The 27728-nt window shown below is 34.5% G+C and overlaps 1 protein-coding gene across 1 annotated transcript in view; it reads right to left on the bottom strand.

The window, feature by feature from the left end:
- gucy1a2 (guanylate cyclase 1, soluble, alpha 2) overlaps positions 1-27728 on the bottom strand; it is a 39398-nt gene that overhangs the window by 1840 nt on the left and 9830 nt on the right. Inside the window, exons 5-8 of the mRNA XM_016462549.1 lie at positions 15589-15744; positions 14047-14376; positions 11825-11968; positions 1299-1453 (exon numbers count right to left, since the gene is read on the bottom strand). Of these exons, the coding sequence (XP_016318035.1) occupies positions 1299-1453; positions 11825-11968; positions 14047-14376; positions 15589-15744 (785 nt within the window). The remainder of the gene's footprint in view (positions 1-1298; positions 1454-11824; positions 11969-14046; positions 14377-15588; positions 15745-27728) is intronic.

Raw genomic sequence — 27728 nt, 5'->3', positions numbered from 1 at the left:
TGTATTTCAAGTTAATATTTCAATAATTCATTAAAATGTGTTCTTATTATAAAATTGTTTTATATTATTTTATTATACTTCTAAAAACTATAAAATCAAGACAAAATATATGATTATAATTTATATATAATTTAATTTAAAAATATAATTATAATAAAAATAATATTTGATAATATTAGATAATATACACTCAACAAGTCTTGGTTTTAGTATAAAACTGCAATGAGAAATTAAAGTCTGGTTCTGGTCACAAATCTGGTAACATCCTAAAAATGCACGTCCCCAAAAATATTGGAAATAATACAAATGTGAAAATAAAGTGATCCTGGTGCCTGCCGTGTTTCCAAACGCATGTTATAAGTGAAATGCAATGATGGACTGAATGAAGCCACATCGTGATTTAGATTTTATTTCTATTTATTGTGCAGTCCTATTTAATTTACTGTAATTCAACACTTTTATGATTTAAATATTTACCAGCTATTCAACAATTCACAAACCCCTGAAAATCTCATCTGTAATATTTATAATGAGATGCATATAAAAACAATAGACGTCTATAGAGTGTATAATTTAGACATGTACATGTGTGTTTATATGCATATACTCGTGCACACGTGTGTGTAGGCATATATATGTGTGCTTGATTATTCATACTGTGTGTGTGTTTAATTGTGCACGTGTGTCAGTTTGCCTGTGCATGATTGTTCATGTAGAGTGTTTGTGGATGTCTACAAACACAGGTGCTCGCTGCTGCATTTTGAAACGTGTGTGTGTGTGTGTGTGTGTGTGTGTGTGTGTGTGTGTGTGTGAGAGCAGATCTTCAGAGCTGCACTTGACTGCAGAGTATCGTCCTTGACGATCTCGACTGAAGCAGGTTGCCATAGAAACAGTTGTGACTGTCTCCACTGCAGCAGAGTTACACATCAGCCGAGAAACACTGGCTAGTGTGTGTGTGTGTGTGTGTGTGTGTGTGTGTGTTCTCTCACTGGTATGTAGTAGGGCTGACGTTGATGCAGCGTGGGTGACTGCCCGACTCAAACTTGCTGGCCAGCGTGACATTTGTATTTTGATATGTGTGTGTGTGTGTGTGTGTGTGTGTGTGTGTGTGTGTGTGTGTGAGAGCAGATCTTCAGAGCTGCACTTGACTGCAGAGTATCGTCCTTGACGATCTCGACTGAAGCAGGTTGCCATAGAAACAGTTGTGACTGTCTCCACTGCAGCAGAGTTACACATCAGCCGAGAAACACTGGCTAGTGTGTGTGTGTGTGTGTGTGTGTGTGTGTGTGTTCTCTCACTGGTATGTAGTAGGGCTGACGTTGATGCAGCGTGGGTGACTGCCCGACTCAAACTTGCTGGCCAGCGTGACATTGTTTCCAAACAGACAGTAGCGTGGCATCTTCACACCGACGACTCCAGCCAGCACTGAGCCCGAGTGGATCCCGATCCTCAGCTACACAGACAGAAGAGATTATTCATACAGCATTTATACAGTAGAGATCGCTTCACAGTAATAAACAGGAAAAACAGTCTCGCAAAACTCTTCAGTCGAGAAGAATTCGCAGCAATGAGCAACATACACTGTAAATCACAGAGGAAACTCGACTGTCAGATGGTTTCTGAACTACACTGAAAAAAAAGTTGAATTTACTCATTTTTTTGTTTTGCAGATGTTTCTAATATAAGTAAAATTAGATAAGTAAAAATAAATAAATATACACACACACCCTTATATAATAATAATACAATAGTTTTTTTTTTAACTATAAAACATCAAGGCAAAAAATATATTAAAATTTTAAAATAATAAAATTGTACTTTTAAATTAAAAATAGTATTTGAATAATTATTTAATATTTTACATTTCCTAACATGTAAATGTGTTTTTCTTTTGCATGTTTTGCACTCAGATCTTTCAAGTAAATGTCACACATGGAATTAAGTAAAATCCACATAACTAAATAAAAATTAAATTAAATAAAACATTTAATATTTTTTAAAAATTACATTAAGTATATATATTAATATACAATTTGTTAGTCAAATACAAATGTATTTTTAAAATAAATTAATTAATTAATTAATTTTTAGACAAAATTAACTATTTGGAGGCATTTATTTTAGGCATTAATTTTAACTCAATCACTTCAGTGATGTTCAGAGATTTTAATTATTGTGATATTTACAAAGCTAAGCAAGCACTACAAAGTGTTATTTTTTTTTTGAGTGTATGTTCACTAAACAAAACCAGAAACACTATAGTCATCGTTAAACCATCCTACAACCAAACCACCCAAACTCAACACCAACATAAATGAACTTTATATGTTAACAAGTCTTTGCCTTGGCTCAGAAACACAGCACTTAAATTAAACATTTATTCTCCCAGATCTGTCCTATGCAAAGCATGCTGGGAGCTAAAAGTCCACCCATGAAGTTTCAGTACATGCAACAAAAATGAATGTAGTCCCAACAACACAAATTATTTAAGTAAACTACAATTTGACATTTAAGTGAACACAATGAAATTAAGTTGATAAAATGTTCAGCAACTGTTCCTTTAGCTCATTGTAATTAACGGAACAAGAAGCATATGGAAAATCATTTTTCCAGTGTAATAATGAATATTGGGTAAAAGGTGTTTTATTTTATCAATATTTCTCAGTACTGAATGATATACATAGTCCAAATTTCTCTCAACACAAGCTCTTTTCCAAATCCTAGTGAACTGGCTACCTTACAATGCAATTAAAATGGAAATATTTTAACCAGTATTCATGTATTGTATGTAGAATTCGTGCATATTGCACTATTAGTTAGCTTTGCAACATCTCTATTGGAATTACATGCATTCTTTCATTTGCCGCAGTGCATTCTGGGATTGCCTTATTGCTAAAACAAGATATCTTATGAGGCGGAATCATTTCGCAGCATCTCTTTTCAAACAGCTTTTGTGCCTCCGATGTCTTAAAATGCTATCAAGGTTTGTAAGAGAGCTAATATGTGCATCTGAGACTAGCTAACCAACCACACGCACACTAGCATCACCATAGCAACTCTAGAGAAGAGCCAATACTGTGAAGAGTGCAAGAAACACACACAACGAGTGCTGAAAAATAATTCACGAGGGCAGCAGCGTCTGTGACTGACAGCTGTCAATCAAACTCAGGGCAGAGCAGAACAGATCACACGTCTTATCTGCTTAATCGCCACGATCTAACGGATCTAATGTCAATGGAAATGTTAGGTTAGGTTATTGTTGGAATAGTTTACCCAAAAATGACAATTTGCTGAAGATTTACTCACCCTCAGGCCATCCAAGATGTGGATGAGTTTGTTTCTTCATCAGATTTGGAGAAATGTAGCATTGCATCAGTGTCTCAGCAATGGATGCTCTGCAGTGAATGGGTGCCGTCAGAATGAGAGTCCAAACAGCTGATAAAAACATCACAATAATCCACAAGTAATCTACACCACTCCAGTCCAGCAGTTAATATCTGGAGAAGACAAAAGCTGAAACAAATCCATCAAAATGTTTTTAACTTCAAACCGTTGATTCCAACTAAAATAGAAGTCCATAATCCATACCGCTTCCTCCAGCGAAAATGTTCTGTTGTCTCTCACATCAAAATCCCCTCTCATATTTTGTTTAGAGCTGTTTTGGCTTGTAAACAGTGCTTGATCTGTGCATATTTCTCTCCTGATTCACACCAGACCACTTTTTCAGCGGAGGAAGCGTTATTATGGATTATGCACTCAGATTTTAGTTCAAAACGTCTTAATGATGTATTTGTTTCTTACAAACACAAAGCTTTTGTCTTCTCCAGATGTTAACTGATGGACTGGATTATTGTGATGTTTTTATCAGCTGTTTGGACTCTCATTCTGACGGCACCCATTCACTGCAGAGCATCCATTGCTGAGACACTGATGTAATGCTACATTTCTCCAAATCTGATGATGAAACAAACTCATCTGCATCTCGGATGGCCCGAGGGTAAGTAAATGTTCAGCAATTTTTCTTTTTTGGATGAACTGTTCGTTGAGTGACTCAATCGTGGCTTTAGACACGAGAATCACACACACAGCTGTAAGCAGCACAGAGGTGGTGATCACTGTTACGTGATCTGAACCGAACTGCTCATAAACAGCGGTGTTATGGAAAGGGCATCTTATTACTGCCGCTCTCGTGTCTGTCCACAAATATACACACACATTTAATGATGATGCACGGTCGCCCACGGCAACGACCCTGATATTATTCATGGCCTTGTTGTCACGCTGACAGTGCTGTCAATCACACAACAGACTAGACTACTAGACTACAGTGTGCGCCTGTGTTATTTTACTGTCACTGATGTACTATTAGGGCTGGGTATCGTTCAAAACTTTTCGATATCGATACCGATACCTTGACTTCGATACCGGTTCCTGAACGATACTTTTTTCGATACCAATTTTATGAAATAAATTTTAACAAGATTACATTATCTAAAAAAATTAACTTTGGTTTTATTTTTCAGCTTGTTGATGTTTACACAAACTCAAAGACTCGTCTCCTGAGCCACTGCACAAATGAACAAAAGGTAACCAACACAATAAATCAGTGCAAATAGTTTTAATAAAGCTCAAATAGTCTTCAGTTTACACATCTGTTAGGCTACATTTACACTAGTTAGTGTTTGTTTTAAAACGCGTAGCTCAGACAGAATCATGATTTCTATTTATTTTCCACTGATTTACTGATGAGCATTAGCAGCTTCCAGCGCTGTCTGCCTGTGTTCTCTCTTCCATGATCGCTGCTCTGACTCAGAGTCAGAGGTAATAACATATTTCATTTCAGCAACATTACATGGCTAAAAAACACATTAGACGGCAATCGGAAGTTAATAAAAACACTCGATGGTGGTTTAAAGTGAGTTTTGAGTAAAAGCGGGATATAAATCTTATTTGTTGTCTTATGTAGCATGATGCTACAGTTTGCATGAATGGTCACATAACACGCGCTTTCGGTCGTGTAGTATGAACGGACATCAGCATATGATCGGAACTCCACGCAGCTCCCGCACTACTCTCCATTGGAAATGAATGACTGAATGACCGGTCTGTCGCTTGTCGTTTATTGGAGATAGTGGAAAGCCGGCTTGAAACGCAGTGGAAACACCAGTATGACGAGGATCATTTTCATTTTAAAACATAAACGCACCAGTGTAAATGTAGCCTTACATCTAAGGGGGCTGGGACGCATTCACACTACAGCCTCACGTGTGCGCCACATCTCTGAGTGTAACCGGTGTAAACTAGTAGGTGTGTTCGACTTGACGCGGCCCGATCGGTGTATTACAGTACCACGAGAGCTAAAGAGAGCAGACTGCTCCGTGCGCTTTCGAATCACTCTCGCGGATGTCAAACACTGATCGATCTGCGCCGCGCCTCTTCTAGTCGAACACACCGGCTAGTGCTGCAGGCTTATTGGCTCACTGACGCTGATGAGATTAACCCCTTAGGTATCGAAATTTGGTACCGAACGACGAGACATTTTTCGATACTCCATGGTATCGAGGCATTTATCGGTGCCTAAAAAGTATCGAACTCGATACCCAGCCCTATGTACTATTATAGTTTTCCTTAATATTTTGAATTAGGTTTTATTTTTATATTTTCTGTATTTTTACTTTCATTTGAACAGTTTAGTAATTTTGTAGTTTTTGTCATTTTTACTAGTTTTTTTTTTTAATATGTCTATATAGTTTCTATTCATTTGTATTTAGTAGTTTTAGTTCATTTAGTTTTAGTTTATTTTCAGTTTTCACTTAAATTTTAGTTTTTTATTGTTTCTGTGATTTCTATTAGTTAATAGTAGTTTGTATTCATTTTTATTAATTAATTTAAATTTATTTAGGTTTACTTATTGTGAAGGCGATTTTCTGTTTTCATTTTATTTGTAAAATTTTTGTTGTTTCTGTCATTTTTATTAAAAAAAAAGTCTAAATACTTTTTATTCATTTTTATTCATTAGTTTTAATTTATTTAGTTTTAGTCATTTTATTTTGAATTAGATATATTTTCTAAGTTTTTTTTGTTGTTGTTCTATATAGTTTTTATTAAATTTATTTATTACTTATTTTTAGTACTTCAAGTTAAAGTAAAAATTAGTATTTATTTGTAATTATTTGTAAAGTTTACTAACAATGTCTAAGTGAAAATTCTTTCAAAGTAAATCCTATGCCAATTTTTTTTCAGTGTAGCTAAAATAAAACACAAATGTTTTCATATTTCATTTCAGTTCATGTTTTTGCTTCAAGTAACTTTTTTTCGGTGGTTTTAGTTTTACTTTATACACACACAATAATAATAATAATAATAATATATTACTTATATAATATGTACTTAATATGTATTCACTTGTTTTATCATTTATATTTGAAGAGATGTTATTATAAATGGCCATCACTCAGGTCTTCCTGCTATTGAGACTGTACTGACCCTTCCCCCTCATCTCTCTCTCTCTCTCTCTCTCTCTCTCACATAAACACTTGGGGTTTACATTGAGTGTAAATGCTTCTCTGAGTTGGGAATATGAGTCAGGTGAGTATGACCTCATCTCTTTTTCCTCTGCTATGAGGTAATGTATCTCTCTGGCTCTCTTTCTCCTCTATGAGCCAATCATTAGAGGTGCTTCACCGATGACACACCCCACTGATGATTCCGATTCTCACTGTCACGTGACGCTCACACCCTCAGGTGATCTCACTGTACAGATGGATCATCGCCAACAAAACCACTGAACACTGCAATAGAATAAACATGTATGGTCCATTCTTTAAAAGAAAAAAAAAATCAATTATAGTTTAACTTAGACATATTAGTTTTCTTTTTGGAATCAGTGAATTAATAAAACAATTAAACAGTTAATTTTCTTTATACACACACACACACACACACACACACACACACACACACACACACACTTAATTTACATTTCACTTGCAGTCATATTCCACAATCATCAGTTTTACTAAACAAACAATCATTGCTGCAGGCATTTCAATACAGACTTGACAACATGCTCAGAGACACTTCTGAACACACACACACACACACACACACACACACACACACACATACACATGCCTGAGCCTCTCAGACGCAGCGATTGGCTCGTTGACTCCCTCTAAATGGAAGAAAACAGCAACAATCTAACAATCAATTAACGGCAAGCACTTGGAGTGTTCCGCCGTCTCCATGGCAACCAGGTTCCACGCTCTCACTCCGTCTCTACGGTGAGTCCAGTGCTGTCGATGGAGCTGTTAAACACAAGATCCTTAACACAACCCCACACACGAGTGTCTCGCTGCGAGCAACATTAAACCGCCGCTCCGCCATCAACGCATGATGAACAAAAGCTACAGACAAACGCATCTTGCAGGTTGTGTTTGAATGGGATTCAAATCCCTGAATCCACACCAGCTCTGTTACATTTTGATCACATGACCGCCCATCGTTATGTTTAATTTAGCAAGCGGTGTGCAGTCATCAGAAATTTTACATATAATTTCATATATTTATATAATATGTATTTATTTTCGATTTTTTAAATATAATTATTTATTTAATATGAATTTATTAATTTATTTTATTTTTACAATTTTCTTAATATATTCTTTTTATATATATTTTTTATATATTTACATTTGCAATTTTAATACTATTTTAATACAATATAATGCCTAAATTTTGGCTGTTTCATCATATAATCAGTCAAGAAAAAAGTCAAAAAGAAAGATCAAGTCATTTGCATTTGCATTATGGGATACAGTATCCCACCCAGTGTGAGCTGGCATTACACTGCACATTTTTGCAAATATTATATCGCAAATAAGTAGCAGTAGGCATTTTAATAGAAAATTGCACACTATACTGCAAAAAATAGTACAGTAGTTCCAAACAAAACCTCTAACTCACTTTGATTGGCTTCCCGTCAGGCGTCAGCACTTCCTCCGACAGCTCCATCATCTTCAGCGCCATGAGCGCGATTGGCTTAGCGTGGCTGTCAATCTTCCTGTGGAGCCCGCCTGCCACGCAGTACGCATCGCCGATAGTCTCAATCTGTGGAGAAGAGAGCGTTTACTGTATTTCTGTAAGCAACAATCCAGAATGCCTTATTATTTAATATCTGATGATACCATTACATCATCTTGTTTCATGTAAACTATATATTTCTTTCTTTGATTTAGGGTGAAATGTGACCCAGATGAGTCTTTGTGAGATTCACCCCGTCACACACACACACACACACACACACACACAAGCTCCGATTCAGGCTCTTGACGCTCACAGGCGGCTGCTGTCAGAATATAAACACTCTCTGATGAATATTCTCAACACACACACACACACACACACACACACACACACACACATACACATGCCTGAGCCTCTCAGACGCAGCGATTGGCTCGTTGACTCCCTCTAAATGGAAGAAAACAGCAACAATCTAACAATCAATTAACGGCAAGCACTTGGAGTGTTCCGCCGTCTCCATGGCAACCAGGTTCCACGCTCTCACTCCGTCTCTACGGTGAGTCCAGTGCTGTCGATGGAGCTGTTAAACACAAGATCCTTAACACAACCCCACACACGAGTGTCTCGCTGCGAGCAACATTAAACCGCCGCTCCGCCATCAACGCATGATGAACAAAAGCTACAGACAAACGCATCTTGCAGGTTGTGTTTGAATGGGATTCAAATCCCTGAATCCACACCAGCTCTGTTACATTTTGATCACATGACCGCCCATCGTTATGTTTAATTTAGCAAGCGGTGTGCAGTCATCAGAAATTTTACATATAATTTCATATATTTATATAATATGTATTTATTTTCGATTTTTTAAATATAATTATTTATTTAATATGAATTTATTAATTTATTTTATTTTTACAATTTTCTTAATATATTCTTTTTATATATATTTTTTATATATTTACATTTGCAATTTTAATACTATTTTAATACAATATAATGCCTAAATTTTGGCTGTTTCATCATATAATCAGTCAAGAAAAAAGTCAAAAAGAAAGATCAAGTCATTTGCATTTGCATTATGGGATACAGTATCCCACCCAGTGTGAGCTGGCATTACACTGCACATTTTTGCAAATATTATATCGCAAATAAGTAGCAGTAGGCATTTTAATAGAAAATTGCACACTATACTGCAAAAAATAGTACAGTAGTTCCAAACAAAACCTCTAACTCACTTTGATTGGCTTCCCGTCAGGCGTCAGCACTTCCTCCGACAGCTCCATCATCTTCAGCGCCATGAGCGCGATTGGCTTAGCGTGGCTGTCAATCTTCCTGTGGAGCCCGCCTGCCACGCAGTACGCATCGCCGATAGTCTCAATCTGTGGAGAAGAGAGCGTTTACTGTATTTCTGTAAGCAACAATCCAGAATGCCTTATTATTTAATATCTGATGATACCATTACATCATCTTGTTTCATGTAAACTATATATTTCTTTCTTTGATTTAGGGTGAAATGTGACCCAGATGAGTCTTTGTGAGATTCACCCCGTCACACACACACACACACACACACACACACAAGCTCCGATTCAGGCTCTTGACGCTCACAGGCGGCTGCTGTCAGAATATAAACACTCTCTGATGAATAACACTTAACACAAAGCAGGTGAGGGACACATAAATATGAATCTGTCTCTCTCTGGAGACGCACTGATGCCAGCACAGCAGACCGCATTTACATACAGCCTTCAGAAACACACAAACCGTGTGTGTAGTGTGTGTGTGTGTGTTTTACCACAAACTTTTATTTGTGGTAATGGAGTTTATAATGCCAATTTATTGACATACACTCACTAAATGCCTTTTCATTGAACACATCGGTCCTCACTGTGTGTGTGTGTGTGTGTGTGTGAGTGAATGAGTGAGTGAGAGAGAGAGAGAGAGAGAGAGAGAGAGTGTGTGTGTGCGTGTGCTTAAAGATCAGCTTATAAAGTTAAAAGCTTTTAAATGCTGATGGCCACTCAGAACAGTACTTTAATATAGTGCAGTATATTTAAACCAGTCAAGAACATTTCACGGTCATATTTCACCCACACAAAATCAAAGCAGTTTAAGAAAAAATCCTAAAATAGACTTCATTTAAAATATGTGACCTGTGCTGGCAAAATGAGTCACAATGAGCAAAAATGAGTTATTTTTTGTTATCACAATCTCCATTAAAAGACCTTTAAAATGATGTATGATTTGTTGGAATCGGACAAAAAATGTTGCTATGCAGTAGCTAAAGTCTTGCTAGGTGGTTTCTCTGAAGTTGCTATGTTGTTCATAGTGGTTTCTAGGAAGTTGGATTTATGCGATTGTTAGGGTGTTCAATGTGGTTTCTAGGAGGTTGCTATGCAGTTGCTAGGTGGTTTCTCTGAAGTTGCTATGTTGTTCATAGTGGTTTCTAGGAAGTTGGATTTATGCGATTGTTAGGGTGTTCAATGTGGTTTCTAGGAGGTTGCTATGCAGTTGCTAGGTGGTTTCTCTGAAGTTGCTATGTTGTTCATAGTGGTTTCTAGGAAGTTGGATTTATGCGATTGTTAGGGTGTTCAATGTGGTTTCTAGGAGGTTGCTATGCAGTTGCTAGGTGGTTTCTCTGAAGTTGCTATGTTGTTCATAGTGGTTTCTAGGAAGTTGGATTTATGCGATTGTTAGGGTGTTCAATGTGGTTTCTAGGAGGTTGCTATGCAGTTGCTAGGTGTGTTTTTCTTTATACACACACACACACACACACACACACACACACACACACACACACACTTAATTTACATTTCACTTGCAGTCATATTCCACAATCATCAGTTTTACTAAACAAACAATCATTGCTGCAGGCATTTCAATACAGACTTGACAACATGCTCAGAGACACTTCTGAACACACACACACACACACACACACACACACACACACACATACACATGCCTGAGCCTCTCAGACGCAGCGATTGGCTCGTTGACTCCCTCTAAATGGAAGAAAACAGCAACAATCTAACAATCAATTAACGGCAAGCACTTGGAGTGTTCCGCCGTCTCCATGGCAACCAGGTTCCACGCTCTCACTCCGTCTCTACGGTGAGTCCAGTGCTGTCGATGGAGCTGTTAAACACAAGATCCTTAACACAACCCCACACACGAGTGTCTCGCTGCGAGCAACATTAAACCGCCGCTCCGCCATCAACGCATGATGAACAAAAGCTACAGACAAACGCATCTTGCAGGTTGTGTTTGAATGGGATTCAAATCCCTGAATCCACACCAGCTCTGTTACATTTTGATCACATGACCGCCCATCGTTATGTTTAATTTAGCAAGCGGTGTGCAGTCATCAGAAATTTTACATATAATTTCATATATTTATATAATATGTATTTATTTTCGATTTTTTAAATATAATTATTTATTTAATATGAATTTATTAATTTATTTTATTTTTACAATTTTCTTAATATATTCTTTTTATATATATTTTTTATATATTTACATTTGCAATTTTAATACTATTTTAATACAATATAATGCCTAAATTTTGGCTGTTTCATCATATAATCAGTCAAGAAAAAAGTCAAAAAGAAAGATCAAGTCATTTGCATTTGCATTATGGGATACAGTATCCCACCCAGTGTGAGCTGGCATTACACTGCACATTTTTGCAAATATTATATCGCAAATAAGTAGCAGTAGGCATTTTAATAGAAAATTGCACACTATACTGCAAAAAATAGTACAGTAGTTCCAAACAAAACCTCTAACTCACTTTGATTGGCTTCCCGTCAGGCGTCAGCACTTCCTCCGACAGCTCCATCATCTTCAGCGCCATGAGCGCGATTGGCTTAGCGTGGCTGTCAATCTTCCTGTGGAGCCCGCCTGCCACGCAGTACGCATCGCCGATAGTCTCAATCTGTGGAGAAGAGAGCGTTTACTGTATTTCTGTAAGCAACAATCCAGAATGCCTTATTATTTAATATCTGATGATACCATTACATCATCTTGTTTCATGTAAACTATATATTTCTTTCTTTGATTTAGGGTGAAATGTGACCCAGATGAGTCTTTGTGAGATTCACCCCGTCACACACACACACACACACACACACACACAAGCTCCGATTCAGGCTCTTGACGCTCACAGGCGGCTGCTGTCAGAATATAAACACTCTCTGATGAATAACACTTAACACAAAGCAGGTGAGGGACACATAAATATGAATCTGTCTCTCTCTGGAGACGCACTGATGCCAGCACAGCAGACCGCATTTACATACAGCCTTCAGAAACACACAAACCGTGTGTGTAGTGTGTGTGTGTGTGTTTTACCACAAACTTTTATTTGTGGTAATGGAGTTTATAATGCCAATTTATTGACATACACTCACTAAATGCCTTTTCATTGAACACATCGGTCCTCACTGTGTGTGTGTGTGTGTGTGTGTGAGTGAATGAGTGAGTGAGAGAGAGAGAGAGAGAGAGAGAGAGTGTGTGTGTGCGTGTGCTTAAAGATCAGCTTATAAAGTTAAAAGCTTTTAAATGCTGATGGCCACTCAGAACAGTACTTTAATATAGTGCAGTATATTTAAACCAGTCAAGAACATTTCACGGTCATATTTCACCCACACAAAATCAAAGCAGTTTAAGAAAAAATCCTAAAATAGACTTCATTTAAAATATGTGACCTGTGCTGGCAAAATGAGTCACAATGAGCAAAAATGAGTTATTTTTTGTTATCACAATCTCCATTAAAAGACCTTTAAAATGATGTATGATTTGTTGGAATCGGACAAAAAATGTTGCTATGCAGTAGCTAAAGTCTTGCTAGGTGGTTTCTCTGAAGTTGCTATGTTGTTCATAGTGGTTTCTAGGAAGTTGGATTTATGCGATTGTTAGGGTGTTCAATGTGGTTTCTAGGAGGTTGCTATGCAGTTGCTAGGTGGTTTCTCTGAAGTTGCTATGTTGTTCATAGTGGTTTCTAGGAAGTTGGATTTATGCGATTGTTAGGGTGTTCAATGTGGTTTCTAGGAGGTTGCTATGCAGTTGCTAGGTGGTTTCTCTGAAGTTGCTATGTTGTTCATAGTGGTTTCTAGGAAGTTGGATTTATGCGATTGTTAGGGTGTTCAATGTGGTTTCTAGGAGGTTGCTATGCAGTTGCTAGGTGGTTTCTCTGAAGTTGCTATGTTGTTCATAGTGGTTTCTAGGAAGTTGGATTTATGCGATTGTTAGGGTGTTCAATGTGGTTTCTAGGAGGTTGCTATGCAGTTGCTAGGTGGTTTCTCTGCAGTCGCTATGGTGTTCAGAGTGGTTTCTAGGAAGTTGTTTTATGTTTAATTGTTAGGGTGTTCAATGTGGTTTCTAGGTTGCTATTCAGTTGTTAGGGTGTTACTATGCAGTTGCTAAGGTGTTACTAGGTGGTTTCTATGATAGGTTTTTCTATGAGGTTTCTAGGTGGTTTCTGTGATTGCTAGGATATTCAGAGTTACTATTCAGTTGCTATGCAGTTGCTAAGGTGTTACTAGGTGGTTTCTATGTGATTGCTAGGGTGTTCAGTGTGGTTTCTAGGAGGTTGCTTTGCAATTGCTAAGGTGTTACTTGGTGGCTTCTATGGAATTGTTAGGGTGTTTAGGGTTGTTTCTAGGAGGTTACTATTCAGTTTTTAAAGTGTTGCTATGCAGTTGCTAAGGTGTTACTAGGTGGTTTCTATGATAGGGTGTTCTAGGAGGTTTCTAGGTGGTTTCTAAAGTGTTCAGGGTGGTTTCTAGAAAGTTGGCTTCTATGTGATTACTAGGATTTTCAGGGTTGCTATGCAGTTGCTATGCATTTGCTAAGACGTTACTAGGTGGTTTCTATGCACTTGGTAAGGTGCTAGTAGGTGATTTCTATGTTGTTGCTTAGATGTTTAAGGTGGCTTCTAGGAAGTTGGTTGCTATGCGGTTGCTAGGGTGTCCTGGTTAAAAGCGATGTATGGAGTGTGACAGATAGCTTTACCTTATAGACGTCCAGGATGCCGCACTGGTAGTCGAAGCGCGTGTAGAGCTCGTTCAGCATGCTGATGACCTGCATTGGCGTGCACTGCGCACACACGGCCGTGAAGCCCACGATGTCAGAGAACAGCATGGTGACGTCATCAAACTTCTTGGCCTGAACCGGAAGGCCCTGCCAGAGTCTCTGAGCCACATCGCCGGGAAAGATGGAGTAGAGCAGGTCGACGGTTCTGTGCTTCTCCTCCTCTAAAGCCTGGTGGGTTTTCTCCAGGGTGGCTTTGAGTTTATCCATGCGTTTCTTCAGCCCATCCTGAGCTTTGGCCTGTTCTCCAACCTACAGAAATTATCAGGCAAGAATTATGGCAGGTAATGTCCAGTAGTGTTATTTTTGTATTATTTATAAACTGTTAGAGTACTTAATATTTTTAATTTAATTTATTTTCGTATTTTCAGTTTTCATTAAAATTTTAATTTTAGTAATTTTATGTTTTTTGTAAATATTTATATTTAGCTTTAATTGATTTTTATTTCAGTATAAGTTTTAGAAATTGTATGTAAATAAAAATAAAGCTAAATATAAATAATATATTATATAATATTATATTATATAATATATTATATAAATACAATATTATAAAGACAAAATGATCATAATTATAAAACCAAACCTAATTAAAATGATGAAACCGTTTTGTATATTTCTATTCATCTTGAATTTATTTTTATTTTAGTTAAAGTTTTAGTAATTCTGTTATGTACTGTATATAAAGTATATTTATTATTCTATTATTTACAAAAACTAAAACTGAAATAAAAATGAAGATAAATATAAAAAACCTTTTTAATATTTATTTTTAGCTTTATATTTATTTCAGTTTTATTTTTTGTTATTTTATGTAAATAAAATAAATGTAAATAAAATATTAATAAAAAAACAAAAACTAATAAAAATTACAAAACATTCGTTTTTTACTATTTCTATTTCGCATTAAATTATTTTTTTTTTACCTCAGTTTTAGTTTTCGTAATTTTAGTACTTTACTAATTTCAGCTAATTGCCAAAGCAATTTTTTCATGTCAAGTTTTTAATCTAATATTTTTATTTCAGCTTTATGTCAATTATTTAATTTTTTTAAATAATTTTATATTTACACTGTAAAACAATGTTTTGTAAAGTTAGAAATAAAATTGCATAATTTCTAATTATTGGGGTATGTTCAATGAGAAAATATGTTTTACAAGAAAATACAATTTAAGTGTTTCTATTTCAAAATTTCACTTTTAAAACGATGTGTTGCTTGCCGTTTGTAATGAATTGTGAAATCTACTAGCAATTTCAAAATGTAATGTAAATGTAGTTTACAGTAACAACACTGACATCCAGAACCAGAAATATCCTTTTCATAATAAGGGGTGTAAGTATGATATGAAGTCAAAACAATAAATAATTACAATTGTTCCATCAAGTAACAGTTCATTAGCCAAACTCTATTCTGTTTACAGTAAAGTCTTTGAAAATCTAATGATGTTTGACTGACACACCCACCAGAATGACATCACGTGTGGCGTCATGAATAGGGATGTCAGACAGATGTAAGCCCCGCCCCATGAGCTCCTCCAGCCTATCGACACGCGGCGAGCCCAGGAAAATGATGGAGTGGGATTCTGGGAGGTGAAGCATCTGACCTTTGAGCTCCATCACCTGAAACACACACACACACACACACAGACGAAAGTAAAGCACTGAAATGGAAAAGCAAATATGCATAACATATTACAAATTCAATTTATTGGTTGGGAATTAATATTAATGCAATAATACGCCAGACGTGTTCGTGTTGCCATGAAGGCGCACTCGCATAAATATGTTTACATGCTTGTCAAGAAAAACAACAAAGCATATCGGATTTTAGCGTCATACATTTCAAATACACACACACACACACACACACACACACAATCTCATCACATCACATCACTCGAGGAGAGAGAGAGATTTAGTGAGAGAGGCTGTTCTTTTATTAGCATTTGGTTGCTATGGTGGAATTCTTGAGCAAGTATTCAATGTTCTCTGCATGTTTTATGAGAATATACCTAGAATATGCAATGAATCCACGTTTGTTAGGAGAATGCGTTTTATTTCAGCATGTAACTCGTCTAGCAGAGTTTGTGCTCCAGACATAAAGGATTCCTCAAATCATGGTACTTTAAGTGATCAGATGCACCATTTTCATCTGCTGGACCAGAAAACAGCTGATATACACTCTTAAAAATAAAGGTGCTTCACGATGCCATAGAAGAACCCTTTTGTCTAAATGGTTCCATAAAGAACCTTTAACATCTGAAGAACCTTTCTGTTTCACAAAAGGTTCGTTGTGGCGAAAGAAGGTTCTTCAGATTATAAAAAGTTAAGAAAGAGATGGTTCTTTGACTGGATGGTTCTATATGGAACCAAAAATGGTTCTTCTATGGCAGCGTTCCTCAAACCTTGCCCTGGAGGGCCAATGCGCTGCAGAACATATGGTGCGTTCAAGTCATGTCGGATAGATTGTATTTACGAGTTGAACGCACATGATCGCCACCACAAAGTCGTTATTACGAGTGGGAAACACTCTTTGTTTAAGCCCCGAGTTTCCGAGTTGGGGGCGTGTCAATGAGAAACATGGCGGAATCGATGTATGCAACGTCTGTAGTTGACGGTAAATTTTTGTTTAAATTGATAGTTTAGTTGTCCTATAAACTTAAATTGGTCATGTTCTTGTTACGTAGCTAGTTAATGAAATCCAAGTAAAGACATAAATCACAATACTTATAGGTATTAAGCAGTGACATTGTCAGGCTTTTTATTTACAAAAAATAAGCTTTTTGAATGTGGCAGGATTGTAATATAACAAATAACAAGTTTTTATGCGATACAGATTAAAGTGGCTTCATAAATTACTTTTTAAAAACATTAAAAACGCAAAACACACCTGATGCGAATTCTTTGCTCTTCATTTTCTATAAGCAGAGTTAACAGACCCTGTTGTATTTTCTTGTAATTTATTAAAAGAAGGTACACCGCCATCTTGTGCCGACTAAACTGACTTGAACGCACCTGACGTCGTAATTACGACTTGTCAACTCCTAAGTACGAACGTCCCAGGAGGACTTGAACACAGCATTAGCTCCAACCCTGATCAAACTCACCTACCTGTGATTTTCTAATGATCTTGAAGACACTGATTAGCATGCTCAGGTGTGTTTGATTAGGGTTAGAGCTAAACTCTGCCGGAAAGTGGATCTCATGGGCCAGATTTGAGGATCCCTGTTCTATGGCATCGCTGTGAAGAGCCATTTGAAGCACCTTTATTTTTAAGAGTATATATATATATATATATATACATATACACACACTATTCAGGACTCTTTTTTTTTTTTACTTGAACCAGAAAAAATCACCCTAGCCACCACCCAGCAACGCATCCCTCTGTGATATATTACTTATATTATCACTAATATTTTTTATTAGCTTTTATATTTATATTTTCAGTTTTCATGTTAAATTCAGTTTAAGTCTTAGTAATTTTGTTATGCTCTTTTGTCATGACTTTATGTAAAAATATATTAAAACTAAATATAAATATTAAGAAGTTCAAATTTGTTAATTTTCCACATTTTAAATTTAATTTAAAAATAAAGTTTTAGCAATTTTGTTGTATTTTTGTCATATTTATTAGGTTGTTTTTGTTGTTTATACAGTTTTTATACATTTTTATTTCAGCTTTAGTTTTTAATACATCAAGTTAAAAAATTAAAATTAGAAATGTTTCCTAGGCAACTAACTGAAATAAAATAAGTCTGAAGTTGAAGTACTAAAATTAAAAAAGAAAACAAATAAATACAAATAATATAAACATTATTAAAATAAAATAAACATTAACTGAAACAAACTGTAATCAAATATATAAAAGCAAAAGCAAAGTATATTTCAACATTTCTCATTTTCATTCAGTTTAACTTGATGTACTAAAATAACTAAAACCTAAAAATGATTTATTTTTTTACTATAAATAAATAAAATAAAATCAATAAAATATGCAGACAAATAAAAAATTAGTTTTTAGTAAATTTGTTGTTCTTTTGTTCTTTTTATTATTTTTTTCTAAATATTTCTATTTAGCTTTACTTTTAAGTTTAGCAAATTTATATTATGTAAATAAAGAAATACATTGAAGCTAATAATAAAAAAACTAATGCAAATGACAAAACATTTTTATTAGTTTTATATATATATATATATATATATGTATATACAGGTGCATCTCAAAAAAATCTGAATATCGTGAAAAAGTTTTTTTGGTAACTTATTTCAAAACGTGAAACTTGCATATATTCTATATTCATTACATGTAAAGTAAAACATTTAAAAAGTTTTTTTGTTTTAATTTTGATGATTAGAGCTTACAGCTCATGAAAGTCAAAAATCCAGTATCTCAAAATATTAGAATATTTCCTAAGATCAATAAAAAAAAGGATTTGCAAAACAGAAAAGTTCAGGTTCTTTAAAGTATGTTCATTTATGCACTCAATACTTGGTCGGGGCTGACTCCAGTTTCAGTCCACTCCTCGTGAAGCTCTCGCAAGTGTTGAATCGGCTTTGTTTGACCGTATTCTCAAACTTGCGATCATCCATGTTGCTTGTGCACCTTTTCCTACCCAATTTCTTCCTTTCAGTCAACTTTGCATTTAATATGCTTTGATACAGCACTCTGTGAACAGCCACCCCTTTCAGTAATGACCTACTGTGACTTACCCTCTTTGTGGAGGGTGTCAATGATTGTCTTCTGGATCATTGCCCAGTCAGCCGTCTTCCCCGTTATTGTGGATTTAAAAAACAAGAGATACCTGGAATTTATACTGTAAGGATGGTCATTTAATGAAACTCAAATGTAAATATTCTAATATTTTGAGATACTGGATTTTTGACTTTCATGAGCTGTAAGCTCTAATCATCAAAATTAAAACAAAAATGTTTTAAATGTTTTACTTTACATGTAATGAATATAGAATATATGAAAGTTTCACTTTTTGAAATAAGTTACCAAACAAAATGAACTTTTTCATGCGATGCACCTGTATATATATATATACACACACACAAACATTACCAGCTTTAATTTATTTTTATTTCAGTTATAGTTTTAGTCATTTTAGTACTTGAACTTAAACTTCTTTCACAGGACGCTGCAAAGCTTGCGCTCATCACGGCCTGCGGCTCATTACGTAACAGGACAGAGATATCGAATTCACACACTGTCTTCTGTCACTGTCACTGCTTGTTCACATGCTCTGATGAAGGAAAAAGAAGTTCAGGTGTGAACAGAAAGTTCATTACAATGAAGTGTGTGTATATTTACAAAAATGCGTGTGTGTGTTTCCTCGCCTCGGTCCCGGCAGTATAGATGTATTATGCAGAGATGGAGAGTTCTGCTTAAATAATGCAGTGTGATGCAAGACTGGGCTGTGTGTGTGTGAGTGAGTGAGTGAGTGAGTGAGTGAGAGAGAGACACTGTACATTTCTGTACTCAGTCTCATCACTCTGAAACTTCCCTGTTTCTATGGCGATAACAGGACTGTGAACCCGACCCTTTGCACAATCATCCACCAGATGCACATACTTGTATACCATACAGTTTTGCTTTCATGTTTCAAGTGTTCATGTCTATACACACACACACACACACACACACACACGTGTGCATCTCTTAGAGGTCTCCATGGCAACCTTGTAAATTAGTACATTTCCAATTCACATTGACACACCTCTAAATGCCTGATGCATGTGTGTGTGTGTGGGTGTTTGTATTAGACACACTTGTATATAAATATCATGATTAATATTGTTATTGTTAAGTAAAACTATTAAAAAATGTGTTAATTGAAATAAAGCTGAAATAAAACAAAATATTAGATGAAAGAAAAACAAAAAAACTGAAATAAATGTTTGATTACTATATGTAATGTGTGTATATGTAACTATATGTAATATGTAAGATTACTGAAACCAAAACTTTACAAAAATAAAGCTAAACAGAAACAGGGTTAACTAAAAATAAAGTTAAATTAAATTTAAAAAAATAAAATGTAAAATAATATGTAAAATAAAAATGAAATAAAATCTAAATAAATGTTAACTGAAACAAAATAAAATCTAAAAAACTTACTTTTTTTAATTTTAGCTAGTTGCCAAGGCAACATTTCTCATTTTCATTTAGTTTACCTTGATGTACTAAAAAACTAAAACTGAAAAAGGAGAACTATTTAGACAACAAAAAAAACTATAAAAATAAAAAAACAACAAAATTACTAAAACATGAATTGCATTTAAAAAGAAAACAAAATTGAAAACGAAAACTCTAAATATTAATAAACCTATTATAGGATCTCAATTATACTAAAACAATACTGAATAGAAACATTGAAAAAAGCACAAAATTACTGAAGCATAAATTAAAATTAAAATGGAATATATAAAAATAAAAGCTAATTCAAACTATTAATAAATACAATAAACGTATATAAATACTACTACTATAACACTTATCAAGGTTGACCTAGTTCTAGTTTCACATTGACATGCTGCAACAATTTAGTGATTTTATAAGGATACTAGGTTAGAGATACTGAACACATACTAAACTGCTGTCTTTACTAACCACAGTACTAACCACAACCCACACTCAGAGTAAATACTAACCACTGTACTGAACCATAACTTACTGCATAACCCCTAACCGCTGGAACAGCACAAATCAAACACGCCTGCCGACTTTAGTAAATAAGGCACAATCCATGTAACTCTGATTTACATAGAAATGAGGAATTTAAAATGCATGACACAGATTAAGTGGAAAAGGTGTAGATTTTTACATGCAAAAGTAGCAAGACTGTTTAATGATTTCACTCCACAGAGTAACAAACCCATTACAGCACAAACACTGAAGGTCTGAGTGAAGCAGCTGCTGATCTCTCCCTCCTGCGACGAGGGAGTTTGAGCACAGCACAATCCTGCAGGAACCGTCCTGGCTAGAGTTCAAGCTTCACTGCGGAGGAACTGTTTATAGAACGATACAATACATAATCAGCCCTGAGATACAGACATATGCTTCCTCTGGCTTCACAGAAACAAACCGTTCAGGATCGATCACTCTACATATCTTCATCATCAGTCGGATCTAAAGATGTGAACACAAGCAGAACATAAGATGAAAATCTCTCTCTCTCTCTCTACAGCAGTCCATATCTGTCCCTTTCTATTTGTTGAAACTCACTAAAAGTTTCTCATGCCGGAGTACGGCTGTGCATCATTCAGAATTGAATCAAGAATGACTTTTAAAATCCTGAGTTTAAACTGTATTTGTATTGAGGTCGAAAAGAGGATGCAGAACTGCAGCTTGAGTTTAATGAAGTAGATTAAAATGAAATGAAATTTTCGCTTTTACAATACAAGCAAAGTTTATCATTAACACTGAATGTTGGCTTAAAAAGGCTTTAAAGAGTAAAAAAACAAAGTGATAAAAAATAAGGGAATGGATGATGGAATGATAGAATGAACGGCTGATGATGGATGAAATGATAGATTAATGGATAGATGGAATGATAAAACAAAAGATGGATGGATGGAACGATAGAATGAACAATGGATGGATGGATCAATAGATGGGATGGAATAATGGATAGACGATTGGTAGATAGATGAATAGGTGAATGGATGGATGAATGATGACAAACGATGGATGCATGGAATGATAGAATGAACGATGGATCGATGGATGGATAGAGGGTCAGATGGGATGGATGGGTAGTTGGTTGGTTGGATTGATTGACGGATGGATGGATGGATGGATGGATAGAGGGTCGAATTTGATAATGCAGGAATGGATGGGTAGATGGAATGATAGATGTTAGAACAAAGGATGGATAAATGGATGGATGAATGGAACTAGAGAATGAACATTGGATGGATGGATCAATGGATGGATGGAATGATAAAACAATAGATGATGGATGGATGGAAGGATAGAATGAATGATGGATGGATGGACGGATTGATAGATAGATGAATGGATGAATGGATGGACGAATGGAATGATTGAACGAATGATGGATGGATCTATGGACAGATGGAATGATAGAAGAATGCATAGATGTATGGATGGATGGAATGATAGAACGAAAAATAGATGATGGATGGATGGAACGATAGAATGAACAATGGATGGATGGATGGAAGAATGGATGGATGGAAAAAGAAAGTATGATAGACAGACAGATGGATAGACAGACGGATGGATGGATGAAAAAATAAATGGTAGCACACTTCATTACATTGATTAATAAAATAATATTCACAACAAACAAGCTCTTGTTTTGGCTGTGAAATCTGTTGAGTGATTCAACAATTTTCTCATAACACTAATAAAGGCACTGCTAGTCTAGTGATAGAGATTTTTTGAGATCAATTCTCAATCAGTTTGCCTCTCTACAGGCGCAGAGATCAGACACGCTTCTGCCATTGACACCTGACTTTCATTTCATCATCTGTTCCGCTGTTTAATTATTTATCTTCTCCGTTAGCAAAGCCACCTTGATTCGGAGCTTTCAAATGTAGCTGCGTTTTACATGACAAGACAACAAACGGCTTTCTGTGACACACTAAAACACGTTTACACACATCAGATCTGACGACACCATCCTTCAAAGAACAACAGATTAAAGAGAACGAGGGCTGAAGAGGAGAGCTTTAAAAAGACATTTGCACTCCAGAGCGCGACGAGGTGCTAATCAGAGCGAGAGCGTTACAATTCATACTTCTGAGTAAACACTGAACACAAGTTCTATCACCAGTGTGTGAGAAAGTTACTTTTAAAAGTAATGCATTACAATATTGCGTTACTCCATAAAAATGGTTAATTGGAAAGCAATGCATTATGTTACTATTGCGTTTTTGTCACCTGGGCTGGGTGACAAAAATGCAATAGTAACAAAAAAACAAAAACCAATTTAAAATATATATATATTTTGATTTATATTTAATATAACTGACTTTTTTCATTTGACCTCACGGTCACTTACAGTACAGTTTGTGTCTGCATCAGGGTTACTAAGTTAACTAAAACCAAAACAAAGTTTTCAACATAAAAAAAAACTAAAAACATTTTTTGTTTTTTTTTATTTAATTTAATTTATTTTTAATATAAATTACTATTTTAATTATATCAATACTTAATATTTAAATGTTAATTAAAAGAAAGCTAGCAGATAAGTAGAACCACTCAAATAAAAAAAAAAACTGGAAAAAAATAATAAACTAAAACTGAAATAAAAATCAGATACAGGGATATTAAATGAAGTCATTAATAAATTATACCTAAATTGTAATATTTAAAAAGAACAAACATTTAAATTACATAAGCACAAAACTAAATTGCAAAAACTTAAACTAAATGAACTGCAAAATATTACAATGCAAAATATCAATAAGAAACTATAACAGTATATAAATAATACTAAAATAACACTGATCTGAATTAATCTTGGTCAATATTAATTGAAAATGGAAGCAGAGATGCACAATTTTTTATGTAGTATTTTTACGTACAGTGAATTTAGATTTAGCATTATTTCTGTTCTTAAACATTATTTAAGACAGATTTAGTTTTTGTTGCATCATACCAGGGTAATGATACTTACACTTGTCAAAATATAAGACCATAAAAATTGTTCTTATTTTAAATAAAATCACATTAACTGAAATAAAATATAATTGAAATAATTCAATAATTATAAATAAATAAATAAAACACTTGTTGTATTTCAGGTAACTGCCAAGGCAACATTTCTCATTTTCATTTAGTTTACCTTGATGTACTGAAACAATAAATAAATAATGAAATAAATACATAAATAATTAAATAAATAAAAAATAATACAAATATAGAGAAATAAAAAATGCATAACCACACAACAAAACTACTAAAACTTAAATTAAAATAAACACTAATCATTTTTTTTAATTAATATTATTGCACAATAAAAATATAAAACATAAAATAACATTAATAATACTATTACATTAACACTGAGAAATGCAATGTGATGTGATAAAACAAAACTAGAGCACTCCCATGATAATGAATGCAGCTGTCCACACCGTTGATTATAATCTATTTTTGTCACATTGCATCACACTCTTTTAGTGCTGACACGGTGTTATGCTGTTTATTCATATTTGTTCACATTTATCATCCTCAGTCCAGTAAGCAGCTTCAGGACACACACACACACACACACAGCTTGAAGAAAAGTGCTTTGTTCCTAAGTTTCTCCAAACACAATCACCACTGTACCCCAGAGCGAGGCACTGATGTCTCCGGCGGGACAGCCTGTTCTTGCCATCAGCACCCTGCAGCTTACTCTGGGTAAAAATACAAGCTGCTGCTAAATGACGTGGAACCGAGACCAAACTCTCCAATTCATCACTGAGCAAAGAGTTTCAGCTCTGATGTGACAGCAGGAAAAATGCGAAATGAGAATAATACAATGCAACCAGTTATGGAAATGCATAGTTAGGATAGCACAATAAAAAGACAGGATTTGTTTAAAAATTTTGCTGAATTGAATGTATCCAGTACTTTCATAATTTTGTATCGTATTTTTGACTCCTATATAGAAAAAAGGCTGAAATAAAAAGAAATTAAATGAATATTGTCAATTTCCCTGTTCAGCCTGTCAAGTTATACATTTTGTATATTATTGCATATTCTATTAAGTTCATGGAAATATTAATAATTTTTAAGGATTTCAATAAATCCAGAAATCCAGGTTCTGATTAAAGAAAAAAAAAAGGTTATAATTTCAGGTAATTGCCAAGGCAACATTTCTAATTTTTTTTTTTAATTTTGTTTAACTTTGACATACACACAAAAATAAATAAATAATAATAATTCAAACTATAGAGAAATAAAAAGACAAAAACAAACAACAAAACTACCAAGACTTCTATTCAATATACCTAAAATTAAAAAGAAAGCAGAAAATAAAAAAATAAAAATGAATCCAAAATATTAATGAAAATAATAAATAAGTCATTAAAAAAATTATTTTAAAACAAAACAAAATCACTAAAACAACTAAAATTTTAATTAAAAAGGAAAATATAAAAATAAAAACTAATTAAAAATATTAATAAAAACTATAATAGTATCTCAGGGATACTAAAATAACATTTTGTCAACTTTGTATATTATTGAATATTATTTATTTAGAATTACATTTGAATATTTTTGATTCAATACCACTGAAATCTGGGTTTTGAAGCAAAACCAATCTGGGTTCCCATTCATTTTCTCCATAGGGATTGCAAAGAAATTTTTCAATAAAGATTCACTGTTGACAAATCAACACAATTTTTTTTACATGTTTAAATATTTGCGTTTGCAGTGCAGATGTATTACGTACATCTATATTAAAAGCTTTACAAACTACTCCTCCTCATGGGATTCGAACCAGCGACCTTTCGGTTGCCAGCGCTGAGCCTAAACACACAAACCAAATCTTCTCATTTCATTAAGGCAGGTGGTGTCTGTAAAACCCTGTGTGTGTGTTTGGTAGAGCTCCTCTCCAGGGTGAACCACATCAGAACATAAGCTGCAGCTCATGTCCAAATCATTTCATAATAATCTGCGCAGATTTAGGAAATAATCCTGCGGGTTTGGCAACAGCTTTCAGTGATGGCAAACTCTGTAATTAGGACACGTTCCCACTGTTTAACGCTGCCTTCAAGTCATGTCAGGATGATTGTATTTATGAGACGAGCGGACACGAACACCACCACAGTGTTGTAATTATTAGTGGGAGACCTGGGATTTTTTTCCAGCCAATTAAAGGATTATGAAGGAAGCTGATCTACATATGGGTCACTGTAAATGTTAATTAACTTTAATGCATTTTCACTGTTTCATGAGAGTTGACTTTGATATATATTTTGTTGCACCAGTGCTAAAAAACATCACATGTTAATTTTAATTTTAGTTTAATTTTGGGTATTTTTATGCGCTTTTGTCTTTTTTTTATTTTATTTTTTTATTTGTTTACATTTTTTTCCCAGTTTGTAATTTTAGTACTTCAATTTAAACTTATTTCAGTTATCTGCCAAGGAAACATTTCAAAATTTACATTTAAGTTTTTCAGCTTTCAATATTTATATTTTATGTCAGCTTTATTTCAATTCACAAAATTTTTTTTTTATATTTTCGTCAACAATAAAAGTGGACAGTAAAAGACACAACTATTAAAGCTATTTTACAAAAAAAAAAAATTCTACCATTTAATAAAGCTATTTCTAATTTATTTAATTTATTTAAGAGGCCCAAATTGTGAATGAATCCTTTTGGAGTCGGTTCAATGTAATGAATCACTCAAACAGATTGCAAAATAGTCTGAATTCATGAAATCATGTATTTTTTCAAATTACAGCTGACTTGTGATAAATGTGCCTTTAAATCTTAAATTAGCTCAGTGTTGTTGGGTTAACAAAAAATAAGGAACAAAGGGGTGTTTCAGACCTAGAGAAACACAAATATTTCTAAATAGTTTAATTTCATAAATATTTAAGTTAGCAATTTTAGTCATTTTTAACTTAATTCAGTTAGTTGCCATAGCTACATTTCAGAAAATGTACTTTTAGTTTAAGGTTTTTATAATATTGATATTTTATCTTTATTTCAATTAACAAAAATGCATTTCAATATTTCAAGTAATTTTAGTACTTCAACTTAAAACTTATTTTAGTTGCCAAGGCAACATTTCAAAAATTACTTTAATTTTTTCAACTTCTATATTCTTTTTTTTTAAGCTTTATTTCAATAATAATTTTTTTTTTTTTCACAAATTCTGAATGAATAATTTTTTAGCTCAAGCGGGTTGCAAAACGGTCTGAATCAGAGTTAAAAACAAAACAAAACATGTATTTGGTCAAATTATTGCTGACTAAAATATGACGTAGCTTCAATTAGCATATGTTACGAGAGCGTTTCTGTTGGTATTTCCTTTTGTTGTATTGTACTGCTCTGTTTCTTTCTTTCCCTCTTGTTCTCCTTTACTAATCATAACAGTTTTTGTTTTAAGTAAATGGTGTGCTTGTTTGGTTCCTGACCGATTTCTTCTTTAATTTGTTTGGGAATCCATCACCAATCCTATTTCTATTATGCCCTTCTTGTTCCCTAGACTTGGGGTGTAATAGCATAGCTGGACAGTTGTTGAGCTGAAAGCATTGGGCAGCACATGCTGTTGAGTTAAAGGGGTCATATGATGCGATTTCAAGTTTTCCTTTGTCTTTGGAGTGTTACAAGCTGTTCGTGAATAGATAAGATCCCTAAAGTTGCAAAGACTAAAGTCTCAAATCCAAAAATATATTCTTTATAAAAGTTAAGAGTCAGCCACACCTACCTAAAACGCCTCGTTCTAACACGCCCCCACATATCTACGTAACGATGTGGGAAGATTTGCATAATGCCGCCCAAATGTTTACGCAAAGAAAGAAGGCGTAACTTTTATTTTCGCTGTAGTATTGTTGTCGCCGCCATGTCGTGGAGTCGCTGTGTTTCCATATATGGTAAGCGGTGTAACATTTGTCATCTGTCA

The sequence above is a fragment of the Sinocyclocheilus anshuiensis genome, unplaced genomic scaffold (genome assembly GCF_001515605.1).
Source record: "Sinocyclocheilus anshuiensis isolate Anshui unplaced genomic scaffold, SAMN03320099.WGS_v1.1 scaffold48, whole genome shotgun sequence".
In the NCBI taxonomy this organism is placed as follows: domain Eukaryota; kingdom Metazoa; phylum Chordata; class Actinopteri; order Cypriniformes; family Cyprinidae; genus Sinocyclocheilus; species Sinocyclocheilus anshuiensis.
Note: the sequence above shows the minus strand (reverse complement) of the source record. Positions and strands in the feature narration are given on the sequence as shown.